At 35.7% G+C, this 19,297-nt stretch overlaps 1 protein-coding gene across 2 annotated transcripts in view; it reads left to right on the top strand.

The window, feature by feature from the left end:
- LOC138692132 (zinc finger protein 665-like) overlaps positions 1–18,955 on the top strand; it is a 36,480-nt gene extending 17,525 nt beyond the window's left edge. Inside the window, exons 3-6 of one of the 2 annotated variants that reach the window (XM_069815113.1) lie at positions 2,992–3,129; positions 8,111–8,245; positions 15,402–15,475; positions 16,329–18,955. In XM_069815113.1, coding sequence (XP_069671214.1) covers positions 2,992–3,129; positions 8,111–8,245; positions 15,402–15,475; positions 16,329–18,207 — 2,226 coding nt within the window. In that variant the 3' untranslated portion in view covers positions 18,208–18,955. Of the gene's footprint in view, positions 1–2,991; positions 3,130–8,110; positions 8,246–15,401; positions 15,476–16,306 lie in introns of both variants that reach the window. The other variant, XM_069815114.1, reaches the window with a different exon arrangement.
- Positions 18,956–19,297: the final 342 nt, after the last annotated feature.

Below are 19,297 nucleotides of genomic sequence, written 5' to 3'. Positions count from 1 at the left end.
TTTCATTCAGACGCTAAATAACCTAGATGTTGATACAGCGTCGTAAAATAACCCAATAAAATAAAATCTCCAGAACAAGTTCCTGCGTAATGCAAAAAATGCCCCCTGGTTTGTAAGAAATCAACAACTGCATCAAGAATTGGGAATTCTTCCACTAGAACAGTACATCCATTCAATGTCAAAATCTTTCTTCAACAAACTTCCTGGCGTTCCTAGAGCTGTGACATATAACATTGGAGCAAGATCTTGTCAGCCATCTAGACTTAAAAGGAAACTTCCTCAAGACATCCTTCTTAGCGAGACTGACGACTCTTCATAATCATCATATTTTTATTCGCATAATTCACAAAAATGATTAATTAATTAATTTAAATTAGTTAGAGGAGCCTTAGAGCCAACCTCAGCATGATATTCTGCATGTGATATTCCATAATTTAACAGTGGTCTGTATAGCAAGTTTGCTGGTCGACCAATATTAAACAAAAAAAAAAATTATTAATTGTTTACAATGGCATAAAATTTATTGACATTTTAATTCGTATTTATTTTGCGACCACCATTTGACATGCAGTATACATTTTAAGAGTTTATATACATATTTATCACTGACCTTCAACATTTTCTGTACCAGGCATTTCTGATGAACATCTCTTTTTAAATGTTAAGAAATAATATCATATTCACCACTGAATTCTCTGTCACATACCTGACACTTGCCTAAACATCTTTTTTTTCCAATGTGCAAATGTACATTGTTACGAAAATTAATTTACACTTAATGTAACTTTTTAGACCTAGAAGAAAATAGTTACTAGGTAATGAGAATATTACACAAGTGATGTTAATTTTCTGAAGGAGGGACTTTTTGCGTCCTGCTTCGAATCGAAGTGGGACTCGGGATTTTTATATGGAAATCGGGACATGTCCCGCCAAATCGGGGCATCTGGCAACCCTGGACCTCACTCATTTGCAATTGATGATATTATAGCGGATTCTTTGCTATGTTCTCATTAAAATTTTGCAAACTGCTATAACATATAGATACAATTTCAAATGTTATATAATGTTGTGTTATACTATTAAAGCTCATCAAAATATTATTTTCATATCACCTGATATTTGTCTCCAGATTTCTTCTTTAAGTTTTGTGTTTTTATAGTTTTATACTTGTTTTAACAAATTGTTTTTCTTCCCCGGGAACTTCATTGAAGCCACTCGTGTGACTGAGGAGGCTAAGGTGGTTGCCTGCTGATCCGGAGTTGCACTCATACACGGGTTCTATTCCTGCTTCAGTTGATTCCCTGGTTGGGTTTTTTCCGAGGTTTTCCCGAACCATAATATGAATGCCACGTAATCTGTGGCGATTCCTCGGCCTCATGTCGCCAAATACCATCTCGTTATCACCAATCCCATCGATGCTAAATAATCTAGTAGTTATTGCAGCGTCGTAAAATAACTCAAGTAAAAGCACTTAAGTAATTGATTAACTAGCAGACTTACTCGTGTTAATTATGTAAGTTTGTACGGCTTACAGCTGTTTCGGTGCTTCATCACACCATTCTCAGAGCCTACTAGATCCCGGCGTCATCTCGAACTTCTCTGCCTGTTATGTGGGTGCGTTTGATTGTTGAAAGGTGTTGAAAAATGGAGTCAAATAGTGAATGTGTTTGTGTGTGTGTACTGAAATTGATCTGTGTGTTGAGAATTTGATCGGGGCGTGTTTAAGTGTGTTTGTATATTTCGTATTGTTCTAGTGTGTTGAGTTTTTGGTTCTTGGGTTGTATATGTAGGATTTCCATGTCCGCATTTATGTTATTGTATGTATGGTTAGCATTGATTATGTGATCGGCGTATGTAGCTGTATTGTGTCCAATGGTTATTGCTTTAACGTGTTGTTTGTAGCGTGTTTGGAATGATGTGCCTGTCTGTCCAATGTAGAACTTGTCGCAACTATTACATGTGAGTTTGTATACGCCTGTGTGGTTGTATTTATTTGTGTTTTTTGTGTGTTGAGATGTCTTTGTAGTCTGTTTTCTGTTCTGTATGCTATGTTGTATTTCTGCTTTCTGAACGAAGATGCGATCTTATGTGTGCTTTTGTTTTCATATGTTAGTGTGATGTATTTCTTGTGTTCTTGTGTTTGTGTTGTGTTTTGCGTGTTTTTGTGATTGTTAAGTTTTTTGTTTTGTCTTGTTATGATGTTGTCTATTATGTTTGGGTTGTAACCGTTTTCTTGTGCTATGTATTTGATTGTGTTCACTTCTTCATTGTAGTGTTGTTGGCTCATGGGTATGTTGAGTAATCTGTGTACCATTGTCCTGAATGCAGCATGTTTGTGTTGTGTGAGGTGGTTAGATGTGTTGTGTATGTATGTGGTGGTGGTGGTGGTAGTTGGTTTTCTGTATATTTTGAAGGTGTGTTTGTTGTCAATTTTTGTTATTGTGATGTCTAGGAAATTTATGGAGTTGTTGTTTTCAAGTTCTAGTGTGTATTGAAGTTTTGGGTGTAATTTGTTTATGTATTGGTTTAGTTTGTGTATTTGTCTTTTGTTTCCTTTGTATAGTATGAGTACGTCGTCTACGTATCTGTGCCAGTATACTATGTTGTCTGCATATTTGTTGTGTTCATTGTTGAGTATGTATGTTTGTTCTATGTTGTGTAAAAATATCTCTGCTAGTATGCTGGATATGGGTGATCCCATTGGCAATTCTTCTGTTTGGGTGTAGTATTTGTTGTTGTGCGTGAAATAGTTTTGCTTTGTTATGACGTCTGTGATTTCGAAGAAATCATCTGCACTTGAGAAATGTTTTTACATATATTATATACATTTTGATGTGAAATCCGACCCTCTTCGTCATAGTGTAAACACTTGCTATGAGTTGTGATCCGGCTGAGGCATATCAACACATGGAGAGCAGCTTGTAACAATAGAAGTCGTCTTCTGACACCCTGTAAGAAACTGCTCATTTAAGATGCCTCTTTGTACTGCAGGAACGGATTCTTGGGGATCATCATGTGACTTATATAAAGGAGGAATATGAGGACCACAGGCAAGATCTCAAAACTGAGATAAAATTTGAGGAAGATCCGGTGCCATTTTCCTTCCCTGTGGTGAAACGTGAACCGGAGGTGAGTGGAGTACAAGAAATACATGTCTGTTCTTCCAGTGTTTATCTTGTATTTTGATTACTACCTCTTTACAACGGTACTTATAGCGCCTTTCAGTCTGTGATAGTGGCAGAAAAATCTCATCTCTATTTATTATTTTTATTCTGTACTTGTGAGGTAAGTGCATCTTTATTGCGCGTGTGGAAAGATTTAAGCACGAGGCGTCAGCCAAGTGCTTAAATTACACGAGCGCAATAAAGATCACGCTCACAAGTACCATACGTAATTTTATCCATGACCATAACGAAAAATTATGTTTTATAAAAGAAAATATGTTGAAAATAATTCCTCATATAATCACATCATGGCATGGATTTTAGAATCGATACGTGTACTAGGTAGGTCATGATGTAGGAGGCCATGATTAGTGAAGAATGGTATCTAAGGCGTCGGATAAATAACAAATTATAATTAATTATATACTTTTAATATATATTTTTTCATTTTAAACGTGTATTTTCATCGTTTTGAAATTTCAGGGATTATTTAGAAGTGTTCACGGGACTAATGTGATTAAAATAATTTCACGTTTTACTTCTGTAAACTTAAGAGGAATATTAAAACATAATTAATCATTGTGTCTGTTTAGCTCAGTTGACTAACGCCTGTTATAAAATTATAAAATTCTATAAACCCAACGTCGCAGGTTCAAGTCTTCTCGCTTTCCAAAAAGTAAATTATTACAAATTAAAAACAAAAAATTAATATTAGATGATATGGATGCAATGCATAAATTACGACGTAGTAGATAGAGAAAAGAGAAGGAGATTGAGTGTATGTATATTTAAAAAATGGTAATAAAGAAGTAGAGGTAGTGACATCTAGTAACTAATATATTAACTTCTTGAGTAATAGTTGAATGGAAAAGTATACATGTTTGTCCGGGTACTAGGAAAATACTAATGAACTGTGAGATAAAGTTCAAACTGTGAGGTAAAGTCTTTATCTCACTAGTGGAATAAAGTAATGTTGAATAAAAGCCTACATTACAAACGCAAAAGTATTTAGTAAAGGCATGTTTTTCGTTATGGTCATGGATAAAAACACTTATCACTCTATTTTATTACAAGTTATGTCAGGTTGCAGAGAAGTAATTTTGGAGTGTTAACTCGCTTTAAATACGAAAAGGAAATGGCTTGTTTCGCTTACTTTTAATTGTTGCCGAGCAACACATTCCCATAGTGTGTTTGATAAAATGTTGTTCTTAGGGGCACGACTTCCTTTTGTCTTCTCTGTATCTTTGTCTAAAATTCTTAATACTTTTTACCGGTTCTAAAGAATTTATTTAGCTTTAGAGTTGTCTACAAAATTGTCACCTGGCTTCATGTGTTTATCACTTCTTGTTTTTAAATATTTACGTATTTCCAATATATCCTTTGTAGCACATTATCTTACCAGTAGAGAAAAGATATTTTGTAACTTTGCGATAAAATATGTAGCTGATTTTGAGTGGATTTCAGAATAGATTCTAAATTCTGCAATGTGTTCTGATAGATACGTGCAAGTACAGCATGCATGAAACTATTGTTTATTTGATTTACTCTTATTCTGTCAGTGAAGTGCATTTAATTTTAATACAGGTAGAGAAACGTAAAATTAGAAACATCATAATGTGAATGTTACGTAATCTGTGGCGAATCCTCGGCCTCATGTCGCTAAATACCATCTCGCTATCACCAATCCCATCGATGCTAAATAATCTAGTAGTTGTTGCAGCGTCGTCAAATAAATGAAGTAAAAACTCTTAATTAATTGAAACTGCACTTGAAAAATGTTTTTGCATTGATAATAATAATAATAATAATAACAATAATAATACTAATAATAATAATAATAACAATAATAATAATAATAATAATAATAATAATAATAATAATGGCTTTATTTAACCTGTCAGAGTTAAGGCTGTAAGGCCTTCTCTTACACTCAACCCGGATTAAAACTTGCTTACATAGTTGAACATAAAACTGGATCGGAATTAAGTATTTACATACTGATACAATTTAGGTACATAATGAGATCAAAAGAGGTAGTTACATAAAAATTTACCTCATAAAATAAAAATAAACATAGTGGAATACATATTAACGTCCTTAGAATCAAATACGAGTGACAGAAAATGTACACAGTAAAAATAAAAATAAACACATTAGTATACATGTTAGTATTAGATTACAATTAAGTAGGATTTACATAATTAAACCAGAAACCGACAATTGACTAAACTGTAAACAAAAAATAGGTTAATAATAAAAAAACAATACAGTTTGATACATATTGGCGTTAAGTGATAAATAAACACGATTTAGATGATAAAAATAGGAAACAAAAAAAAATGAAATAAAAATAAATACACTGGAGCACATTCCATTAAATATTTACAACGCATTAGGTCTGGCAACTCATCATAAGATATTTTTCTAATTTACATTTAAAGGAAATTAAAGTTCGGCAGCCCTTGACTTCAGGCGGTAGAAAATTCCAGTGACGAGAAGTAGCAACAGTGAAAAATGAAGAATAAAGAGATGATATGTGGAGTGGTATTTCTAGTGTGTTATATTGTGACCGAGTATTTAATTTATGATAGCGAGAAAGACTGTGTGTGGAATTGGACAGATAAGTAGGAGGGAGTAGAGGTGTGCAAAATTCGGTATAAGAGAGAAAGGGAATGTAACTTTCTCTTCTCATTTAACCTGAGCCACAATCATTTATCGAAAGAAGGCTAAATGTGATCGTAGTAGCGGACATTACAAATGAAACGAACACACGCATTATGAACACGTTGCAGTTTCTGGGATAAATCCACCCTGAGATCACTTAATAAAGTGTCGCAATAATCGAAATGAGGCATAATAAGAGTCTGTACAAGCGTCTGCTTTAATTTAGCTGGATAGTGGTACAATATACATTTTGATATGAATCCTGATTCTATTCGTCATAATGTAAAGCACGTGTTGTGGGTTTTGATCATCCTGAGACATATCAACAAATAGAGAGCAGCTTATAACAATATATAATCTTTTTGCTGTAAGAAAAATCCTAATTTAAACAATAGCACGTGACTGAAGTGGGGCTTCATTGGCCGCTGTTTGGCGCCATAGATTCTCAGTACGTGTTCCCGCCTCCTGTTGTACATTCTGTTTCATGTTAAACATTTCCCGTTACTCGTCATGTAAGCCTAACCTCACTACTATGCATTCGTTTGCTTAGGAAACATTTACTTTATAATTAGTTATTTTAAACTTAAGGTAAATCACTGCCGGACAAAGGAGTTATTCCTTCCAAATCAGAGCCATCAGAACTATCGTCGGCAGGATTTATGACGAGACGGTCCACAACAGCGTCAGTTATCCCTTCCAGCTGGAACATGCGGTCTGACTGACTTGCTCTGAATGGAAACGTTGGATTCAACTCACTTATTATATAGAAAGACTATCTTTTTCCGCTTTTGAGAGGGTTTCCACTCTTATGTTTAATAACCACACACACCGAGGATGCAGACGCCATACTTCAGTACCACGTACCACGTGAACAACTAGGAGCTCAAGTGACGCCAGCTTGTTACAAGAACAGACTACCTCGGTATTACTGTTGGTATTCATCTGCGTTCATAATACCAAACAAAATATAAATGTAGCTTTTCTTTTACATATCGTTTCACATATGAGTGAAGTTACATGTTTCATCATATTTAGCAACTATAATTCAAATTTTTAATTTCAAATAATACAAGATTATGGTCTCCAAACACGAACTATATTTTCCTGCATCATGTGAGTGTTCCGACTGGGAGCCAATTACGGGTATGACAGCAACGTGCTTATGTTTACATTAGGATTTTTCTTACAGCGAAAACAGTATAGGTCGTGTTCTAACCAGTGGCGGTTCCTTCATGGAACAGAGGGAACAGGCTGTTCCCTTCCTCCCTGCCCCCTTAACTGAGATTGTGAAATATATTTCATTATAAAGGACAGGCCTTCTTGCGAAAACAGCTGTCGTTAGCAGGTTTATTGCAGTGAAGTGAAAATGACTCGACCCTTCTCGTCTGCTGTGGTGATGTGAGTGGGAGTCTCAAGCAATGTTTTCTCCGAAGCAGGCTCGAACGGACACGAACTTACGCGAGTATCGCTGGAAGCTGTAGAAGTTACCTCTTCCCTCGCGGAGTATTGAGGAGTGTGGAATATACTGTTTCATCACGCTAGTTTATTTATATAGTGATAATTCGGAAAACAAGTTCGTAGAGTTTTTCGTGTTACATAATATTGTGTGTGAAGTTATACAGTAGTTCTTAAAAAAATACGTACGATTTACGCATTCACGGCCTGAGTTAAATCTAACGAAATAATGACAATGGAACAGGTGACTCCTGACTGTTCCAACTTCAACGAGACCCAGCGCGAGCGCCCTGATGCGAACCAAGATAGCGAGTATTGTGTTATCCATCAGCTGAAGTCGAGAGCGTTTAGTTTTGCTGAGAAAAGCGCGGTTATTTTGAATGGAAAACCTACTCCTCTCCTTGCAGAAATTAAATTAAAACAAAACCTTATACAAGACATTTTCAAAGTAGTTACTATAATTCTGTGAAATGGTTAACTACGTACTCGTCAAGCGGTGAATTGTAGGTTTAATTTAGGTTTATTTATTTTTAGTTAAAGGTATTATATATTTAGTCCTAATAATAATATCGATATAATAGCATTAATTTGTTTCATATTAACATATTCTTTTTCTGATTAAGTTGTAAAGGAAGGAAAGAAAAAGGAATTGGTAATGTTGCTAAATCATAATATAGATTATTATTATTATTATTATTATTATTATTATTATTATTATTATTATTATTATTATTTCTGACCTGTACCCCATCGAGATATAGCACCGTAAGCCACTGGTTCTAACACTGTAATAAATTGTTCATTTAAGATAGCTCTCTGTACCACAGGAGTGGAATCTTTGGGATCAGCATGTGACTGATATAAAGGAGGACTATGAGGACCAGAGCCAAGATCACACAACTGAGATAAATCTTGAAGGTCCCGTGCCAATTTCGTTCCCTTTGTTGAAACATGAACCTGAGGTGAGTGGAGCACAAGGAATGCGTTTTGTGTTCGTGTTCTTCCAGTGTTTATCTTGTATTTTGATTGTAACAGACAGTACCTCTTTACAGTACTTGTAGTGGCTTTTATTCTATAATAGAGACAAAAACACTTATCACTCTTTTATTACAAGTTATATCAGGTTGCAGAGAAGTAATCTGGAGTGTTATCTCGGTTTGTGTTTTAAATATGAAAAGGAAATTGCTTGTTTACGCTTACTTTTAATTGTTGCCAAGCAATACATTCCCATAGTGCAAGCGTCTCAAGGCCAACGCATAAAAGTTGTTGCAGAGATCAAATGTAGATAGTAGTAGTAGTACTTACTTACTTACTGGATTTTAAGGAACCTGGAGTAGTAGTAGTAGTATTTATTTATTTAACCTGGTAGAGATAAGGCCGCCAGCCCTTCTCTATCCCTCTACCAGGGGATTACAACTATAATATGAACAATAAAATTACAATTAACATTAAATTTACAATTACAATTACAATAAAAATTAAAGTACGACAAGATTACCTGATTAATGAAGGTTAGACATTTTATAATAGAAGTTAAGAACAAAGAATATTTTTGTATTTACTGAATTACAAATTAAACCTACAATAACAAAAATCTATAGTAATGAAATTACCGGATATTGAAATATTTTGTGATAGATTAAGAGAACTATTTACAAGAAACCACGTCTGAACGAGTCTCAATTATTGACCAAGTGCCTAGTAAGTTTGCGTTTGAATTCAATTTTATTTCGACAGTCCCTGATGCTAGCAGGTAACGAATTCCAGAGTCTTGGCAGGGCTATTGTGAAAGAGGATGAGTATGAGGAGGTGCGATTGCGTAGTCAGCTGAAGAGATAAGCGCAATACCCGAAGATAGCCGGTCGTTGATTCATGTCACAAGCATGAGTGAGCTAAGTTGTAACTTTCACGGGAGAAATGCCACAAAGCTGCACTTTTGAGTTGTACTGTCACAATAGACAGTTGTAGGAAGGAATAAAATTTCGCAAGTAGTTTGCGGTAGTAATAATAATAATAATAATAATAATAATAATAATAATAATAATAATAATAATAATAATAAATAAATAAATTTATTTTTTAGTTATGTATTAATGAGTAAGAAGAAGACATCTGAAGCATGAAGAGCCATACATGTTACGTAATTATTTCGGTACAAGGAATTGGCCACCATACCCCATTATCTTCTGGCCTAGTTGACTCATAAGTGGTGCCTTGTTGGTATCATTTGTGAGGTTCAGACCTGTCTTCGGACTGTTGACTAGACGACAACAATACTTCATTTCTAGTAAATGGTTTTTGGTATCTCTCTTTGTTTTAAGTTTATACTATATTTAATAAAATAAAATTCAATTATACAATAATAATTAAATTACAATTAAACTTGTTTGTTGTTAAGGTACGTATTCTTAGGATACGTCGATATTAATTACAATAATAGTTAAATAACATGTTTCGTAATATTTCCAATAATTAACAATAACCAAAATATCTTAGAAATTCACAATTACTTTAAATTAGAATTATTCAAATCTTAAATCTGGTCTCAAATTCTTTTATCAAGTCCTTCAGTACTTCATTATATTTGTTACTGGTCTTGATTCAAATTAGGTAACAGTTTTATTATGGATTTATTTTAAATTAATAAAGTGCTAACAGTTATCCACTGAAACTTGCGACTCCCACAATTTCGCTTTCCCTATGAAAGCTTTTATTTCTTCATACATTTGCGGTAGTAAGGACATTCTATCCTCGGAGATGGAGACAACATCGCAGCAGTTGCAGATATCTATTCAAACGACGTGATCAATGACGTCATCCGGAGATACACGAATTGCTCCAGCATCTTGTTTCACTCTTACATAAAAAAAATAGAGAGTGGAGGAAGTGCTCTGAGGAGGCCCTATTGAGACGTCTGCCATAGTATGTTTGAAAAAATATTTTTCTTAAGAGCACTACTTCTTTTTGTCTTCTCTGTATCTTTGTCTAAAATTCTTAACACTGTTTACTGTTTCCAAACAATTGATTTTGCTTTAGAGTTGTCTACAAACATTGTCACCTGGCTTCATCTGTTTATCACCTCTTGTTTTTAAATATTTGTGTATTTTCCAATATATTTCCTTTGTAGAACATTATCATACCATTGTGGAATCATGGGAAACGAGAATGTGGATGAACTAGCAAAGAAGGGCAGCACTGCTACTTACAGACCTGTTACTAAATCTACGTATTACTCTGTGAAAAGATTTATTAAATCTACATATTTAGATTTCAGCAAACAAAATTTGCTAACACAATCTGAAGGGCAAAATTGCAACTCTCTGCATCATAATTCATAGTTAATTCCCGATTTACCACGAAAATCGTCTGTAGCTGCATTTAGATTGGTAACAGGCCATGACTGTTTGGCCAAACACCTGCATAGAATTTGAATATATCAGTCCCCTAACTGCCCATTGTGCAACTCAAATCAAGAAATGGATTCGCAACACCTCAAAAATCTGTGCTTCAGTGGCTGACCATGATAATATCTTTGAAAAATATTGGAGTGCAAGAGGTCAAATTACTTTATTGTCAAACGCCTGGCATTAGAAATCAACAACATTATCTTACCAGTAGAGAGAAAATATTTTGTAACTTTACGATAAAATATGTAGCTGATTTTGAGTGGATTCTAGAATAGATTCTAAATTCTACAGTGTGTTCTGGTACATACATGCAAATACATCGTGCATGGAACTATTGTTTATTTTATTTATTCTTATTCTGTCGGTGAAGTGCATTTAATTTTAAAACAGGTAGATAAACGTAAAATTAGAAACATCAATATACCAATTTTAAAATGAATAGATATAAAAATAATGAGTTTGAATTTTTTTGTATTTGTTATGAGTAGATAGCAACTTAGAATCCTCGGGAAAGTTATAAATTTCACGAAATGGTTGAACGAATTTTCTGAACCAGACCAGTATATACCTGGTAATATAAAAGTATGAAGCTCTATGATGACATAGTATTGGACATTGTCACTAAAAAGGGGAATTGTAGGAATTTTTGTCCAAAGATGTGTTATGATTACCAAGTCTCACTGTAAAATCTGCGCACCGGTGTCCTGATACTCGTTGAGACAAGTTACCTGTTTGAAGTTTTTTCTGGTGTTATTTCTTACACCATTAAGACGAAGTGCTGGGTTACTTCCGATGATGGACCTTTGATTCATTTCGCCGGTATTATCATGTTCATTTCACTAAGACATTAGATAACCATTGCAGTTGATAAAGTGTCGTAAAATAAACCATTTACAAAATCCACCAAATTCGTGACTTGAAATTGAATTATTCGGTCATAGATAATTTCTGCTATTATACAGTAGCGGTCTTACTAATAAAAACTCTATATACAGACGTTTAACTGTCTATACTTATACAATGAGTAGCTCGTTTATAATCTGTGTATAAATTCCTTACTAATAATCACTACATACGTCGTGTATAAGAGTATAACTGTTACACAGCTACGTCATAGTTTCGTCATTACTTCGTTACGAAAGGTAATAGAATATCTGAGGTTCTCTATTGCATCCGGTAGAGTGCTCTAGTATGGCGTGTTAAGTATCGATAGTACAACTGGCTCTGATCGATTACCTCACTATATTTTGGTCAAAGAGTGCTCTTTGGTTTGTTGTTCTGTGGTTACAAGGCAACCATCATAATAAAATGACAGTCGATACGAACAGCTATTAGAGGGGCGGCCATTTTTTCTTTATATACAACGCTTAACCAAGGGGTTTTGTGTATATAACTAATGCAAAGCAATTCCCATTGTATGGTTACAGCCTGTTTATACATCCATTGCTTATGCATGGTTTATTAGTAACGTTTTCTGTCTCAACTCTGCATAAGTCTGGTAGAAAAACTATACACGGTTTATTAGTAAGACTGTAGTTAAATAGTTACTCTATAACAGCCATTTTGCTCCAGTTTGCCACGGCACACTCGAAAGATCCGCTGGTGTGCGGCAGAATACTGAATGTTGCTCAACTCAGCCTTCAGTAAACACAATGTAGGTGTACGAGGAGGTAGGGGAATGACTGACGCGCATCTAGGGTAGGCAGTTCAGTATAATTAAAATATCGTGCCAATCTTAAAATATATCGTATTTTACTTGGATTTATGAAAGAAAATGTTTAGTGCATTAAATACCTTACTAACACATGTAATGATATTGCATGTTTTCAAATTTCCTAAATAAGAAATAAAAGGAACACGCATAATGATCACACTAGTATAGGGATATCCTGAACTAGTGTCGAACTGGTTGGCAAGTTGGTATAGCGCTGGCCTTCTATGCCCAAGGTTGCGGGTTCGATCCCGGGCCAGGTCGATGGCATTTAAGTGTGCTTAAATGCGACAGGCTCGTGTCAGTAGATTTACTGGCATGTAAAAGAACTCCTGTGGGACAAAATTCCGGCACATCCGGCGACGCTGATATAACCTCTCCGGTTGCGAGCGTCGTTAAATAAAACATAACATTTTAACATCCTGAACTAGTACCAACAGATAGCGCACGTGTACTATAAGGGATGCGCTTTGCGTGTGCACATGTTTTTCGGTGTATAAACATTGAGGATATACGTAGTGTATTAGTATATTAAATACTCTTAAAAACAACTAAAAATGGTAATTTTTTGTTATGTTCCTATATGTAAAAACTAGGGAAAGCTTTTTGTCTTCAATGAGGTCCGGAAATGTTCTGAATATAGGCTATGCTTCAAACCTTAAAAAATACAAGTAATTAAATTACGTCTCGAAAGTGTTAGCTATTAAATAAAAGTAACTACTTCAAGTAAGGATTTGTTGACTACAATTTCATTTTGGAAGAGGAGAAAGAAAAATCAATAAAAACATGCAACCTCGACAGCGAGCTATGTTATCTTAGATTATATGCGGTAGTTGTAGGAGTCTCCGAATTTTATGCCTGCAGTAAACTCTCGATAAACTGGAATGTTTATTATCCAGGACGATCACTAGTGAAATCCATTTCGTGAATAATGTTTTTAGTGTACTATACCCTAATTATTAAAGTCATGTTTTAAGTTCAAATTTTCAAAATCATCCCACACAATATTCAAAACTGCATGTCCTTAACCTACAAAACACACTACTAATCGTGATACCATTGCGATCATATTATATCATCCTATTAAAAATTTCATTTAATCTTTCTGCAACTACAAAAAAAAAAAAATACAAGGAATTCAATCTCTATAGTCTCTTCCCTATGAAAAAGAAAAACACATTGGTGGCTGCATATCCTGTTTTTAGCGTACGGTTCTTAAATACTAATTATTAAAGAGGTCAATATTCACTTTCGACATATTTCCTATTTTTTTTTATTCGTGCATATTGTTCTCCAAGTTGTCGTTTAGGTTCATGAACATTCAATTTACTCGTATTTATATTCTGCATACTGCAGATTTCCCCACCCATCTCGGGGAATCGCTCAATATTATACAGGTTTACGTTATTATTTATTGTAAATTAAATTAAATTATGAGGTAAGAAAATATTGAATTATATTAAATTGTACTAGGTTATACAAAATAACTGTAAATATAATTTTGACACGCACAGAAAACCAACAGGCGGGAAAACGTAATCAACTGTAGCATATGACAATACATAGCCCTGCAACATGTTGCGCCACATGGAACGCTCCTGCCATCTGACGGTAAAACTTCGCATAGCATATCCCTATTCCACTGTAATAATTTTCTGTCGTTACATTTTCAATAGCTATCATAAACATTAAATAAAAATTAAAAAATTGTGTTACTTGAATTTGTGATTAATGTGTATTTTGTTTCTCTTCTCCTCGTCTTTTGCAACATGTGCCTTTTCACCATTCATCATATTTTCATTCCCCCGTATGTTGACTCATAAATAATTCATGTAAAATTGAAAATATGATATTTAATATATTAATGCATACTGATATACCTCATTTATTTGTTTTTTTTTTTTTATTTATTTATCGAAAAGATAACATCTCCCTGTATTAACAGGCTGCCACAGAGACAGAGCATATTGTGCAATAGGCAGTTGGAAGTATAAATAATATATATATATGTTTAAGTTGAAGGGTGTCTTACAACCACGACAAGAAATGACTGAATAAATAAGTAGCTACTAATTAATTAGTTGAAGACCATTGTTGACCGTAGAGATGGTTGCGGAGTATAAATACTGATCCTCTCAGAGCTGCAAGAACGATGTCATCAATTGCCTTCCTCTGTAGGCCGAAACGTTGCCAGGTCTGGAAGAAGAAACCGGGAATAGTTCCGCACGCTCCAACCATAAGGCCTATTTCTTCAATTTGTTGTAGACCGTATTTGTCAATGAAATATGGAACGGTACGTACATAGATGTTGTTTTTTTCCCTATTTACATCTTCAGGTTGGCTCTTTTGTTTTTCAAATCTAACGGTGGGATCGATGATGTAGCCGTTGTTGTTATTTGGCGGGATGGCAATCATGTCTATTCTTCTTGTACTGCCATTGTCTGCCAGTCCGTGAACTTCTTCGAACACTTGAAAATTTATTGATCTAAACTGTTCGGCGATCATAGAACGAATTCTATGGTGTCGTGAGTTACGGAGTACTTCACCGTGCGGACAAGAGCCCAGGACATGTGCAAGTGTTTCTGGCTCTCTGTGGCATCGCCGACAGAGGATGTCCGGAAAACACGTGTGCAATCATTTTAATAGCTTCGCGCCACTCGCTAGAGGTTAGGCATTCACGATGTCGTATCCAGGAATTCGCCGGAGTAAACTCGCTGTATAGTTCTACGCCAAGACCTCATAGTATAGTCATTTCCTCCTAAAACCCTCGAAATTCCCCTCCAACTTGGTAACAACAGATTACACAGCATTTTAAACTACTGGTACACCTTTGTGTGCAACTTCTTGAAAAATATTGAAAACACTGTTCTACAAGGAAAAGATGTGCCCCATGAAATATCTTCCCCATATCTTTTATACATTTGTATGGCATCTAAAATCGATGTCCTTTTGCTAATGTAAATTAAGCCATCTTCTTTTTTATTTGCTCTGTTTTTGTAGGAAGCGCACAGTGACTTCAATGAGGAGCCTAGAGTGGATGTGACGCCAGACGACAACGAGGTTCTCGCCGAAAGGTGAGTGTAGTGTGCGAGAACTGTCTGGTTTCCATAAGTACTGTTCAAACCTTCCTTCATATTCTTCATTAAAAGTGCCTAGATTTTCAACAAAATAATTCAGATGGACAAGCATACACTCGTATTGCAGCCTAGGAAATTGAAACTCTTCAACTGAATTTCTACAGTTTCTTTATAATTGAAGTCTTTGTAATTGCCAAGGAAATTATGTACTGCATACTGGACAAAATGGCGAAGAAATAATTCCAATTTACTTCAAATGTTTGTAGGTAGTGCTCTTGATAGTAGTTCTACTCAACATTTAAAAATGATTGGAATTGTTACTAGTTAAATTTCGCAAGACAATAAATACCAAGTTAGAGATAATACCAATCAGATTTTCTCATGATGACGCTTACTGCGAAATGGAATCAGTAATGTTCCACTGCAGTTTTCTCTAATTTTAAAGTGACAAAATTAAAAACTATAAAGATTTTAGGTATCACAGAAATAAAAGATAGAAAAGGTTATAACACATGTGTAGTCTCAAATTACGAAACAGTCGAATAAAATAGCATGCTCGAGTCGAAAAAGAGTAAAACAAAGTCATGTGACTGTGGACAGAGAGGCTCATTAAAAATGAAAAGTAACTGAGAGTTGACTAGCGTGGTGTAATCCTTATGAAATTTATTGTACAGAAGTCCAAATTCTTTAGTCAGTTTTGATACTTGCACCATTACTCATAAATTATATATGAGCATGTATCTCTAATTGTAATGTACCCCTCATGAAATAGGTTTGTTTTGATTTGAATATTCAATAATGAATTGTATTCTTGTGAATGTTTTATAGACTGATAGTATATTTACTTCAGGATTGCAGCTAGGAATGAGTCGAATGTACCAACAGAATTGGCCAGTCTTCCTCTCGAAGAGAACGAGATTCCTAGGAAGTGGAGTTCCTCGGGAAAACCTGAGCGGACTCGTGAAGATGAGAAGCAGTTGGAATTACAATTGTCTAAAATATGTTCCTCGATTGCAAAAAATCTGAACAGTCGTTCATCTATGGACGTAAGGAAGAAACCTTCCAAAAGCGAAGTTTGTGATAAGACTCTGTCAAACTCGAAAAGCCTAAAAACTCATGTAAGTCCGATCACCGAGGAAAACCGTTTCAAGTGTCAAGTTGAACCGAGTTACCTTAAGCGCCATGAGCGTATGCACTCTGGCCAGAAACCTTTCAAATGTGACGTTTGTGGTAATTGTTTTTCGCGGCCGAGTCTCCTAAAATGCCATGAACGTGTGCACTCTGGGGAAAAACCTTTCAAATGTGATATTTGTGGTAAGTCTTTCTCGCGATTGGGTAACCTAAAATCCCATGTACGTGTCCACTCTGGCGAGAGACCTTTCAAATGTGATGTTTGTGGTAAGTGTTTCTTGGAGACGGGTGCCCTCACACGCCATGTACGAGTGCACTCTGGCGAGAGACCTTTCAAATGTGATGTTTGTGGTAAGTGTTTCTCGGTGACAAGTGCCCTTACACGCCATGTACGTTTGCACTCTGGCGAGAAACCTTTTAAGTGTGATGTCTGTGGTAAGTGTTTCTCGGATTCGAGTTACCTTAAGCGCCATGAGCGTGTGCACTCTGGCCAGAAACCTTTCAGATGTGATGTTTGTGGTAATTGTTTCTCGCGGTCGAGTGCCTTAATATGCCATGAACGTGTGCACTCTGGGGAAGAACCTTTCAAATGTAATATGTGTGGCAAGTCTTTCTCGCAGTTGGGTTCTCTAAAAGCCCATGTACGTCTGCACTTTGGCGACAGTCCTTTCAAATGTGATGTTTGTGGTAAGCGTTTTTCGCAGACGGGTGACCTTAAACGCCATGTACTTGAGCACTCTAGCGAGAAACCTTTCAGGTGTGATGTTTGTGGTAAGTGTTTCTCGTATTTAATTCTTCTAAGAATCCACGAACGGCGGCACACAGGCGATAGACCTTTCAAATGTGATATTTGTGGTAAGTGTTTTTCGGAGACTGGTGTCCTTAAACGCCATGTACGTGATCACTTTAGCGAGAAACCTTTGAAGTGTAATACTTGTGGTAAGTGTTTCTCGTATTCAACTAACCTAAGAATCCACGAACGGCAGCACACAGGCGAGAGACCTTTCAGTTGTGATGTTTGTGGTAAGTGTTATTCGGAGAGGGGTGCCTTTACACGCCATGTACGTGTGCACTCTGGCGAGAAACCTTTCAAGTGTGAGCTTTGTGGTAAGTGTTTCTCGGAATCGAGTTACCTTAAGCGCCATGAACGTCTGCACTCTGGCCTGAAACCTTTCAAATGTGACGTTTGTGATAATTCTTTCTCACGGCCGAGTGAACTAAAATGCCATGAGCGTGTGCACTCTGGGGAAAAACCTTTCAAATGTGATGTTTGTGGTAAATATTTTTCGCTGTCGAGTGGCCTAAAACGCCATGAACGTGTGCACTCTGGCGAGAAACCTTTCAAATGTGATCTTTGTGGTAAGTGTTTCTCAAGGTCGAGTACTCTAAAAGATCATGAACGAGTTCACTCTGGTCAGAAAACTTTCCAATGTGATGTTTGTGGTAAGTGTTTGTCGCAGTCATCTAGCCTAAAAGTTCATAAACGTTTACACTCTGACGAGAAACCTTTTAAATGTGATGTTTGTGGTAAGTGTTTCTCGCAATCATATCACCTAAAAGTCCATGAACGCCAGCATACTGGAGAGAAACTTCACTAATGTGATTTTTATGGTAAGTATTTTTCGCAGTAGCTTTACCTGAAAGGCAATGAACTTGTGTAGTCTGGCACGAAACCTTTCAAATGCCTTTTTTGTAGTAAGTGTTACTCGAAGTCGGGTGAAGTAACATCCTTAAACGCCTGCATACGGAGATTGCACCTTTCAAATGTGATATTTGTGGTAAATGTATCTATATCTCAGGTGTTCTGAAAGCACATCTGCGTATGCACATAGGCGAGAAACCTTTGGAATGAGTTTTTTGTGGATAAGGTCGGGTAGTCTTAAAAGCCGTTAACAGCTATGGGCGAGTAGCCTCTTAAGTCTGATATTTCTGAAAGATGTTTTTCTTTTCTTGGAAAATTATTTTAAATGTGTTTTCAAAAATACTGATGAAAAGGTTTGGTAATTTTTCTCTGTCTTGTAGGATAAAACTCTTAGGGCCACAATAAACCAGGAAGGAAAACGACAACGACAACGAGAACAGAAATGCTTTTAAAATACATTGTGCAAGGAACATGAAAGTTCATTTAATCTTTTGTCATAAATCTATTTTCTCCTCGTATATTTTGCAGGAAGGGAGGATGTTCATCCATCATGTCTAACTAGCTCAGAAATTGAGTAGAATCACTTTCAGTATTATGCTGCTTGTATCTAACCAGATTACAACTAGAATTGACTTGGTAAGAAATTCTGTGTAAACATTTTGTAATAGTTTAACCTGCGTTTAAATAACTCTTTTCTGAACATGGGAGGACTGATAGTAAGAAGAATAAGAATAAATATGAGATTTGCTGATATGGCATTGTTAGCAGTAGAGGAGATGATACTAAGGGATATCCGAATATAGATAATTATACAGTATGGACACTTCGTGTCGGTACCCTTTATGTAGCAGGACTGATTTCAATGGCCTTCAAACCAGTTTGAGCGTGAGATTCTCATTTCTTCCAGGATTTGTCACTGACATCGCACCAGCTAGCATTCGACACAGCAGCAATATAACACATACAATTAAGTGATCTAGATACATTATACACTGAAATAAAATAAATTGGAGCGATGAAGTAATAAATCCGTCAGTACTTGTAAT

This window comes from Periplaneta americana, chromosome 16 (genome assembly GCF_040183065.1).
Source record: "Periplaneta americana isolate PAMFEO1 chromosome 16, P.americana_PAMFEO1_priV1, whole genome shotgun sequence".
Lineage (NCBI taxonomy): Eukaryota > Metazoa > Arthropoda > Insecta > Blattodea > Blattidae > Periplaneta > Periplaneta americana.
Note: the sequence above shows the minus strand (reverse complement) of the source record. Positions and strands in the feature narration are given on the sequence as shown.